A 12,267-nucleotide genomic window follows, 5' to 3' on the forward strand; every position below is an offset into this window, starting at 1 on the left:
ATGCCTTTAAACACCTCCCCGAACGAGCCCTTCCCGATGCGCTCCAGTTTAGTGAACAGCTCCTCGGGGTCTGTTCGACTGTTCTGCAATACAAAAGTTACACAGGGTTAGTTTGAGTTGGCTAGGTTAGATAAATAGGTATAAACCAGTGGCGGCTGCTGGTCTTTCAAAGAGGGGAAGCTCATTTTCGGCCTACATCATAAAAATTGTCCATTTATCTATACGTAAACTCTGCCCTATGTGTGTCCATTCAATGGCCAGCAGGGGGAAATGTGGGAATTAGGTTAAACTGAAACAAGGAATGTGGTGTATAATTGTGTGAAATGTATGATGAAAATTGGCTGGCAATTTCGCCAAGCAAATACCAAGAAAAGGTTGCAGCAGTTTGTCTTTCGACTACACTTGCAAAATCCACGATGGCACTGAGCTCGAATAGCTTCAGCGGCTTTTTATGGTGAACGTGATTTCACCAAGTACCACATGTTCCTGGATCAACATCGTTGTTGATCCTGGATCAACTTTCCAATCAACCAATCAGATTTGAGGGACAAGTTTACAGTTTATGTCAAGTTTAAGCTTAGAACCAGGGTGAAGTACTTACACATCAGTGTCATTCACCTTTCATTACCCTCTGATTTTAGGGAAAAGTTATGGGTAGGGTTAGGTTTAGGGGTAGGGATTGGGTAAGGACTACATTTTGGGACAGGAATGTTGATCCAGGATAAACAAAATATGTTGATCCAGGACCATGTCTTACTTGGCAAAATCACGGTGACCGCTTTTTATAGTAAAAAATCACTATCAATCAAAAGGAGATGCAGTCTTTCGACAGACCCTCCAATCATCACGCAGAAGCCCAGAGTCCAGCCCAATCAGAGAGAATGCCAATGCTACACTAGGTTAGTCAATAATATTCAAAGAAACACTTGGGAGGGGAGCTCTATGAACCAAATACAAACAAGCTGTTCAACTATTGCAAGTACAGTTATTTCACTGGATGGGGAAGTGAATCCAACTTCCAGTCAATACTGATAACAATATAAAAGAGGCACATAGTAAAGTGGTGTAGTTTTGAGTCTGTTTATTAGCTTAAAAGTCTGCATGAAATCAAAATGAACACTACTAGTCCTGTGTTGTGTTAAACCATTCATTTGCAAGTTAATCCACAGAGAAGTCAAATCAAGCCCTGTCCTTTATTTTTCCTCATTAAATATTCAGTTTATCTCACTCGAACCACCTTTACTGGAGTCAGTAGTTTTACCTCCATCCCTTACACTATAGGGCTTCGTATTGATGTGACAGACTTTGGTTTCAAATGGAAATGCTTCAACGAAGAGTAAAACTGCACTCATCAAGCCATTTCACAAGAGGGGCTTTAAAACTGCAGTGGGTTTTACAATTTTATTACAAGCCCCTGCATGCATTTTGGACTATAAGGCCAGAAACATACTTTATGCAAGAACATCGACAACTAATTTGTTGTGGTGGTTAAAAATAGTGCCACATTTTATATGGTACTTGTATTTGTGCGGTAAACGGTATACAGAATTTACAAGAAAGATTATAATGAGAAGTGATGCGGAATTCATTATTAAAGGGTGTTTGATAGGCACAATGGGAAGCACAGTTCATAAGGCGTTGGCGATGTAGTTGTAAAAACCATATATACTGCAGGGCTCAACAATAAGGACTGCATGATGGCCCGGGGCCAGCGTGAAAGACACTCGGGCCAGCGCCGCATCTTCACAGAAGTTGATCATTTGTGCGTGTTTTTTAAGCCTGGCCATATTCAAGCGCAGGTAGACACCAAAGTACCCAATGTCTCTCAGTTTGGCACTCGCGCCTGTGTGATAAGTTTTGTGTCACACTGAGCGGCAGCATTTGTTTTAAGCGTGATTGACGCGAAAAACACACAAAACACATCTAAAACGGGAAAGCGCTTTGATCAGGCCATGCCCCTGTGTGATGACGAAACTATCATTTGCGTATCTGACTCAGAGTATTTCGGATACTTCGGATACGTGATGTTAAATAAAGCTTGTCAGCGGGAAACTTACAGAGTAGAGCAATCACAACAGACTGAGCCATCTGACCAATCAGAGAAGAGTAGACCAATCACAACAGACTGCTCTGATTGGTCAGATGACCCAGAGTAGACCAATCACAACAGACTGGGCGATCTGACCAATCAGAGCAGAGTAGACCAATCACAACAGACTGGGCCATCTGACCAATCAGAGCAGAGTAGACCAATCACAACAGACTAGGTCATCTGACCAATCAGAGCAGAGTAGACCAATCACAACAGAGTAGACCAATCACAACACAGACTGGACCATCTGACCAATCAGAGCAGAGTAGACCAATCACAACAGACTGGGTCATCTGACCAATCAGAGCAGACTGGGCCATCTGACCAATCACAACAGACTGGGTCATCTGACCAATCAGAGCAGAGAAGACCAATCACAACAGACTGAGCCATCTGACCAATCAGAGCAGAGTAGACCAATCACAACAGACTGGGCCATCTGACCAATCAGAGCAGAGTAGACCAATCACAACAGACTGGGCCATCTGACCAATCAGAGCAGAGTAGACCAATCACAACAGACTGGGCCATCTGATATGCAATGTATATTATGAAAAAATGTAACTGTTTTTTGACATTTAATGCATGTAAACCTGTTGTAGGAGAATCTAAAACAAAATTTGGAGCCTTTAAAATAGCATAATAGGGGCACCTTAATCAGTTAAAAGAATTCGCATTCCTAATGATGCGTGACTCTGGGACGCAAGAGTCACTGTCTTCATGTTTTTATCATCTACGCCCGTGTTATGGAAATCATTATGAACAGCAGCTACGCTAATTATTTTCCCTTTTTGCTTTTCTGCTGTTATCTCGGGACGCGAGTCCCGAGGCAAATGGCGTTCGTCAGCTCCAGTTTGTATCCAGCCTCTCACGGAGACTTCAGATGCCCCAATCACAAAGCCTGTGAAGAGACGACTCAGCACGGGCGATATGGACCCTCTATGGTGGACGGCACTGATCCTCAACAACTCCTCTCAATACCGGCGTGATTACTTGGACTTCCAAAAAGATGGAAATGGATAAATGCTCTAAATGTTCCGATCCAATCTGACTTGTAATGCTGCCCGAATCATGCACTGTTCCTTCGTTGGCCAGAGGAGAACTGGCCTCTGACTGAGTCTGGGTTCTCCCAAGGTTTTTTTCTCCATTCTGTCACTTGATGGAGTTTTGGTTCCTTGCCACTGTTGCCTTGGCTTTTGGCTTGCTTAGTTGGGGACATTTAATATTCAATAATATTATTGATCTGCCTTACTTCAGGTGGACGTTGACGCAATTTTCTTCTAGAAACAAACTTTGTTGTATTATTTTCATGTTATCACTGTGAAGCTGCTTTGATACAATCTGTATTGTAAAAAGCGCTATATAAATAAAGGTGACTTGACTAATGATCTACTAAAATTCTAAGAATATCATGATACATTTTTTGCTTGTATTATAAATGTAAATAATGTGCAGTCACAGGTTATTAGGTAAAATGTTTTACTTTGAAACTGAACATTGCTCATCTAGTTAGATCTTATATCCAATTAAACCGGGCATCTCCAAAGCGCTTTATCCCGCTTCCCTGCATGTGTGCGTCCCTCTGATAAACCTCTGGTGCGTTGATGACTAGGCTATCTGCATGTTAACAAGCTCCCAGGGGCGGGTGTGTGTGTGTGTGTGTGCATGTACCCCCACAAGATTCATCAGCCGGACGTATTTTCCTCCACTGACGGCTAGACAAACACAAAGCAGAATCCCTCAGGGCCTGCAGAAATGCATTGTGGATAATGAAGCAAGTGCACGTGGGTACAAGCAACATGACACAACAAGCTTTGATCATGTTCCTTCAGAGCCGGCTCCCCTTTCCCTGTACCTGTGGAGCTGACTCAGGCGCCAAACCAGTGTGTGAAACACTTCCTCGCGGGACACACCCCGACGCTACGCCTAAAACACACTCCTTCGTGCTTCTGGAGCGATTAGCACATCACCTCTATGAATGGACAATGGCGCAGCCTATTTAAAAGGGACGAAACTGCACTTTAAACCTTAGGGAATCTCATAAAACAAACATTAAAAAGGCCAGCCACAAGTGTTACATTAATGAGCAGAGTTACCCATCAGCTGTGCTGCGTAATGATTAACGATACAAACCCAGCAACGTACTGTTCTGCTTAGTTGTCATAGCAGAGAAGAGTGTGTTATTCCAGGGGGAATAGCTGTGGCGTTTAACCTTTCTGATCCCGGTTTGCTGTTAGAAAAGGAACAGAGGTGAAGTTCTGGGTTTCTCGGTTCTGTTACAAGCGTCTGACGAGTGTGAAGTTGTGACATCGGCCACAACACAGAACCACATTCACACTTCCTGTCTTCCTGTGCTGCAAGTGAGGCTATTTCTTGCTGTCACACACAAAGGCTTAAACGATAGGGATTACATCACTGTCCTAGATCATACGCAGCTAACGCTGACGCGCGCAGAGGCTAGCGATCAGGAGCGAACACTAGCACGCCTTTAGGAAGCGGATTCCACGTTACACACAACGAACATCCACTCCATCACTAGACCAGGTGTGTGTTAGAGATTTACAAATATACACTACAATTCGGCTCAGTGACTAATCACATATGAATAAGAAAACATCAGCAAAATGTATAAATAAAAATACTTCTATACAATATCCTCCTTACAAACATACAGTCGACTGGATAAACCGCTCTCGGAAATAACTACATATTAGATACATTTTGTTTGTCATATGAGTATGACAAACAAAAGCGCTACATAAATGACTCATTAATATAATGACCTTAAAAATAAAACAATATATAATAATAATTAAAAAAATTTTTTTATATATATATATATATATATATATACATATATCAGGGCTCGACATTAAGCTGAGTAAAAAATTTAATTTTCCGGGAAATAAATAGCGTTTTTTTGTGTGTTGTAAATACAATTTATTCTGAAGCAATATTCTCATCAGTGTTCAATCAGTTTTGACAAATTTACATCTGCATATTCGTGACATTTTTACCTTTATTAAGGGCATTTTTCCCCTAATCTTATTAAATATATGCTTTAGCTTTCATTTTAAATTCTTAAATTCAATAATCAATTAATTTAATTAGAATAATAAGACATAAGACGACACTATATTGTTGTAACCAATCAAATTAAATAATTGACACTAAATTATTCACATTAAATAATATCATGAGATTGATTTATTACCATCAGCGTCATTACATTATATATTATTATTATTGACTATCAATCGCCGCTTATATTAAATGAATGCAGAATTGTTATCGCGTTTTGGCGTTTCCCTAGTTATTTTTTTTTGTTACTGGCGTTTTAATTAGTGTAATTGTCCGGTCGGACAAGTAAATTTCTCTTCACTTGCCCCTTTAAAAAATCCACTTGTCCCGGACAAACATTAATGTCGAGCTCTGTGTAATATATTTATATAATTAAATACTTGCTAAAACTAAATGAAATCTGTACAAAATACAGCAGGGCTCAACAACTAGGGGAAAAAGCCAGAGCGCAAATACTGAATTGAGTTCTCTTTCACTCAAAATTGTATCCAAATGTCCATGTTTTATGTATTAAGTGAACGTAAACAGTTGAGAAATAAAACATGTGTATCAGTGAATTGGATCTCTTAAAGTGACAGTAGCCTAATATTCCTGCGGTCTCTATAATAATGTTAATCAAACAACATTGCTCACTACTCTTGATTAAATAAGGATTTAATTTTTACAATGAAGAATATATTTTACATTTGCTTACTGTATTTCTGTACCTGAAAACTAGTTAGACCTTGCTGAAAAACACTGTTTATTCAAATGCATCTCTGATCTGTTGTATTTATATATACCTGTTGAATGCTAAATGGATCCATGTTCAATAGAAATTATTTTATGATGCAGCAATAAACTATCTTGTATATTTTAATGTATGGGGTTTTTGAATGTTGCTAATTTAAATCATGAACAAAACAGTAATCTATTTTAATGACAAAAGTTCAAATAAGTTGACCAATAGTTGTTTGTTAAAATCAGTATCGGTCAAAATATCGGCCTTGTATTATGAATGCACTGATAGGATTTTTTTTACCGATACTGATTATACATACATATATATATATATATATATAACATATGTCACAGTTTTAAGTGTGAATGTCATGTAAAGACAAATAGGTTTCACCATCACAACAACTTCTCCTTGTTCTTTAAAAATGACCGGAATTAATTTAGTGATCAAATTTGGCACTTATGGAAATATGATAGTAGTTTGTAATTATCATTTAAATCTGACTACTTTTCAAATTGTCATAAATCAACATCTCTGGAGAATGCTATGGGGTTTGGGTTTCTAATCAAAATATGACTTTCTGTTATAAAACGTTGCATTGATTTCATACATGAACACTGTAGAGACACCAGGACTTACAGCAGGATTATCAGGCATTCTGGGAGACAAGTGAAATTATGTATCAATATTCCTATGAAATATTAGATATTATTATGGAAATGTCGCCAATTATTACACTTCTTTTCTTCATTATATTTTTACCCAAGAACACATTAACATGTAGATTAGATAGTGTATAGATACATTGTATTGGATAGGAAAACACATTTATGGCAATTTTACCCAGATATTGCATAAAGTAAAATAGTATATATTCATTCCATTATGTCTATCATAACATAGTTGAGAATCATCTTTATACAAAGTTCTGAAACCTAAAAATGTATTGCTGAATGAAAAAAAAAAGACAAATCACATTTGTTTTTGCCTATACGTGTCTTTTCATTTTTTTTAAACAAATGAGTCCTGGTGTCACTACAGAGGACAGCACAACATATGAACAAAATATCTGTTTTCAAAAATGCTCTTAACAAATGTAACGTTAATGACATAAAAAAATACTAAATTAAAAAAACTTGGGTAGTTATTGGGTTATTCATGTACCATGGTATTTATAGCACTTTAATGAATTTAAAAGAGTGCCATGGTACATGGAGAAAAGCATTGCCTTTACATTACATGTCAACAACAACAAAAATATGGTAATACGATAGTACTTTTTGTTAGTGTTTATATTAGGGCTGAATAAAACCAGCAAGTGTGTCTTGAACTGACAGAAACTAATGTAAAGGTGTGCTATAGATGATTCATGAGTGTATTAAAGTCTGAATGCGGATTAGCCGATGATGAAGGTGATGATGATGATGGCCTGTCGTTACCTATCCACACCAACTCACCTGCATTCCAGGAACTTGAACAGATACCGGTGACTGAGCCATCTCCACCCGTCCACAGGCAAACTACACACCAGCAAACTCTCGCGGAGACTCTTACAGCTCGCTTCCTCACACTACTCTGTATTAAATTAGATATTTACACTATATTTACACTGTTCGCGTAACTCCTCGCGACGCCAAACTCTTGAGCTAGCTGCGCTCTGCTAGCTTTAAAGTCGACACTCGGTAACCATGATTCCTTCGTAAAGTGGACTTTTTTGTTGTTTATATTAGATCCAGACGGTCGTCGATGGCTTGTTAGGGGCTTTTGGTGAGAGTTTGTGCAGTTTGTTCTTCAGGAGATCTTCTTTGACGCCATGACTCGCGCCGCGCTCGCGAAAGTTGTTTTGTGCTTCAGTTCTGGCCGTTGGGTGGAGTCGCGCGCTCCGACCGCGCGCACACAGACACTGCGTCACTATGCTGAGCTTTCGTCACACACACATTTCTTCACACACACACAGCGCGCGCGCGTTTGTTTCACTATAAGTGACTTCCATTGACTTTATAATCAGGTTAATAATATTTTATATGGCCTAATCCATAAACACAACCCTCAACACAAGTTTGCCCTTGCCATATACACTCTAAACAAATGTTTGGGTCCAATTTAGACAAATCCAACGGTTGGATTTGTCCATATTTGACCCAAACCAATTCATATTTAGCCTTTTTTTTTTGAGTTTATGGCAAGCGTTTTTATCATTCATTCCAAGGATGTGATTTTCTTGATATCAGGAATTACATTTCCACTAGTAAAAATGTTCATTATTGATATCAACAATGACGTCATCACTCGCAATTTTGATATCAAGAATTAAATTTCACCAAGTAAAAACTGTAATTCTTGATATCTGTAATTGTATTTTCACTAGTTAAGTACCTCTGTAGTCAATAATGTTCCTCTTAAAACTCATCTTTGATCACCAAAGTTACAGCATTTTCTCCTTGAAAATAATGTCTTCATGCTATAAAATAGCTTGAATGTAACTCGACACTCTCACCTCATTTAGTATGCGTGGCTCTATGAATGTGCAAATGAGCCCCGCCTCCACTCACTCACTCGGCTCAGAGATCCACTGGTTGACGATCACACGTTGATCTGATTGGTTACAAGGTCGTTTGTGACGTCAGAAACACCAGCGATTTTAAACCGTGTTTTTGAGACTGTCTTTGGTTCACTGCAGTTTTAAGCAGAAAATACTCAGCAATGCTGTCGACTTATGAACTTACACATGGTTTGTCTTAAAGCATTTTAAAAACACCACAAAGACACTAAACAACATTAAAAGCTGGAGTTTCACCACAGGGGGACTTTAAATGTCACCATAGCAGGCTATACCATTCAAATTCAATTGTTGATTTCAAGAATTCATATCATGGGATTTAATTGAAAAGTCAAGACGGTTTGCTAAAACCATTGATGGTTTAAATCCATTCTCTGAATAAGCAACAGAATCCGTACAGGAATAGCAACATATAATAATATATGGTCTTGCTTTGGTGCATAATCATTGAATTTATAGTATATACTGCACTTGGCATACAGTCTAGGACAGTTTTATTATAAATAATATTTATTATTATTATTTTATGTGGGTTATATGCAGTTTGGAACATGGATGAATGGATTTTATGTGCGGTTTGGTAGGATTACTTTGAGTTATGCAAAAAATATTTGCATAACTTTTTTTTTATGACCACTTAAAGTAATAGTTCGCCCGAAAATTCCCAGCTTTATAATGGGAGTGATTATTACAACTCCCTCCTTTATTATTTTTTGTAAAGATCTTAAAATATTCCATGACTCATTGAATTCAATCACTAGAAATAAGAAGTGCATAAAAACATCTCATATATTGAAAAACATAGTTTGTAGAATTTAATATTTTATGTCTGTTTGTATTATGTTTGATGTTAAATGTCATTGTAAGCTTTTATGAATATTGAATACATTTTTTTTTTTAAATGGGAGTGATTAGCGCCTGAGTTTTTAAAGCTCAAAAAAGCGCATATTTTTACATAAAATGAATCCATTGGTTTAATAACGGCCTTCTGAAGCCGTGGGTTTTTGTAAGAAAAATATCCATATTTAAAACTTTATGAACTATAATCAATGGCTTCCAGTAATGGCCGTACATGCGTTCACGAGAGAGCCGAGTCCCGGCGGAAGGGTGACCTCTGACCCCACCTATGGCGGATTTGTCCCAAATTACATTTAGCTTTTCCTACACTCGTCACTCACACACATTTTCTTCCCACTGCGGCTGCGTTTTGTTCATGTCACGCATGCAAAACACGCAATAATTCTGAAATTAAAATAAAATGACAAACAAATGAATGTCCTAATGTGTTCACAGACAAAAGAGTCTAAATGTGAAAAAGAGGGTTTGGAAAAGAAAAGTCCACATTTGACTTTGCTGCCTCCTGTTGATGAACAATTGCAACATCATTTCTTCATATTAAAGTAAAAATCTATGCAAGTAATATTGATGGTGTTTTGTTAGAAAAAGAATATGTAGGTTTCACACATTTAGACTGTTTTGAGCAGTCATAAATTCAAATTAATTTAAATTCAATGGAGTTCATAGTGGTAATTCTCATAGGTTCATAGGATATATTGAAATAAAACTTCTCATAAATATTAATAAAACTGCATCACACTGGTTTTGCTGTAGTTCTTGAAAAATCTTAAATTTGGGTAACACTTGACAATAAGGTTCATTTATTAAACATTAGTTAATTTATTAACTAACCATGAGCAATACATTTGTTACTGTATTAGTTAATCTTTGTTAATGTTAGTTAATACAAATATTCATTGTTAGTTCACAGTGCATTAACTAATGTTAACAAGATTTTAATAAAGTATTAGTAAATGTTGAAATTAACATTAACAAAGATTAATAAATGCTGTATACGTGCAGTTCATTATTAGTTCATGTTAACTAATGAACCTTATTGTAAAGTGTTACCGAGAATTTCTTAATTTTTTTAATTAATAAAAGGTAGATGGTAACATTGAAAACATTTGTGCGTTCACTCATTAATGAGAAGTTGCTGATTAGACACAATATGGTTTTAATTGAAAAATATGACTGTATTTTAAGCTTACGTTCCACCGGGTCCAAACAGACCCGGGAATGCAAAAGTGTGTGTAAAGTTTTCTAACGCATTACATAGAAAATCTGAATAAACTCCTAACCTTAAGGGTGAGTCTTAGCAAGCACAAATGTGATAAAAAAAAAACACACAAATGTGATAAATATGACAATTCGGAATAAACAACAAAAAGAAAAGCGCTTGAAGCGTGGAGAGATTCACACAGCGTTTGCATGATAAACAGTAGATTTTAATGTGAGGCGCTGTCAAGAGCTACGGTACGCCTCGCCTTTACACAGGAGGAATGCACACGATGAGCGGTACAAGTGTACAGTGGGGAACAGCGTTAAAACCGTGATATTGGTCCACATCTACAAAAATAATAAAGCATTTCTATGGCTATTCACTCAGACCAGCTGAGAAATCGACTTAAGCGCTCGTCTGCTTGCCACTGAATAAGAGGAGAGTTCATATCGTCTCGCATGAGAGATTGGAAACACACTGCAACCGGTCAACACTTACATAGATATTAGAAGAGGGATTGAAACCGTTACTGTAAGAGAAATGACATGACAGGGATTATACAATGAGAACAGTATGGAAGCTTGTTTCCGCCACTGAATAATAAAAAATAAAAAAAATTGCGACTTTTTATCTCGCAATTGCGAGATATGAAGTCAGAATTCTGAGAAATAAAGTCGCAACTGCGAGAAAAAAATACAGAATTGCAGATAAAAATACAGATCTCACAATTCTGACTTTTTTTCTCACAATTGCGAGTTTACATCTCACAATTCTGACTTTATAACACATAATTGCGACTTTATATCATTTATTTCTGACTTTATAACGCAATTGTGACTTTATATCATGTATTTCGGACTTTATAACGCAATTGTGACTTTATATCATGTATTTCGGAATTTATAACGCAATTGTGACTTTATAGCATGTATTTCGGACTTTATAACGCAATTGTGACTTTATATCATGTATTTCTGACTTTATAACGCAATTGTGACTTTATATCATGTATTTCGGACTTTAGAACGCAATTGTGACTTTATATCATGTATTTCGGAATTTATAACGCAATTGTGACTTTATATCATGTATTTCGGACTTTATAACGCAATTGTAACTTTATATCATGTATTTCTGACTTTATAACGCAATTGTGACTTTATATCATGTATTTCGGACTTTATAACGCAATTATGACTTTATATCATGTATTTCGGAATTTATAACGCAATTGTGACTTTATATCATGTATTTCGGACTTTATAACGCAATTGTGACTTTATATCATGTATTTCTGACTTTATAACGCAATTGTGACTTTATATCATGTATTTCTGACTTTAGAACACGCAATTGCGACTTTATATCATGTATTTCGGACTTTATAACGCAATTGTGACTTTATATCATGCATTTCGGACTTAATATCGCAATTGTCACTTTATATCATGTATTTCAGAATTTATAACACGCAATTGCGACTTTATATCATTCGGACTTTATAACACGCAATTGCGACTTTATATGATGTATTTCGGACTTTATAACGCAATTGCGACCTTATATCATGTATTTCGGACTTTATAACGCAATTGCGACTTTATATCATGTATTTCGGAATTTATAACGCAATTGCGACTTTATATCATGTATTTCGGAATTTATAACGCAATTGCGACTTTATATCATGTATTTCGGACTTTATAACGCAATTGTGACTTTATATCATGTATTTTGGAATTTATAACGCAATC

The 12,267-nt window shown here is 36.7% G+C and overlaps 1 protein-coding gene across 1 annotated transcript in view; it reads right to left on the reverse strand.

Moving 5' to 3' along the window:
* Positions 1-7,774, reverse strand: part of stk26 (serine/threonine protein kinase 26) — a 40,741-nt gene extending 32,967 nt beyond the window's left edge. Inside the window, exons 1-2 of the mRNA XM_056263526.1 lie at positions 7,352-7,774; positions 1-83 (exon numbers count right to left, since the gene is read on the reverse strand). The exon at positions 1-83 is cut by the window's left edge and continues 148 nt beyond it. Coding sequence (XP_056119501.1) covers positions 1-83; positions 7,352-7,393 — 125 coding nt within the window. The 5' untranslated portion in view covers positions 7,394-7,774. The remainder of the gene's footprint in view (positions 84-7,351) is intronic.
* Between the last annotated feature and the right edge of the window lie 4,493 nt (positions 7,775-12,267).

The sequence above is a fragment of the Rhinichthys klamathensis genome, unplaced genomic scaffold (assembly GCF_029890125.1).
Source record: "Rhinichthys klamathensis goyatoka isolate OS25496 unplaced genomic scaffold, OSU_Roscu_1.1 h1tg000207l_1, whole genome shotgun sequence".
Taxonomy (NCBI): Eukaryota; Metazoa; Chordata; class Actinopteri; order Cypriniformes; family Leuciscidae; genus Rhinichthys; species Rhinichthys klamathensis.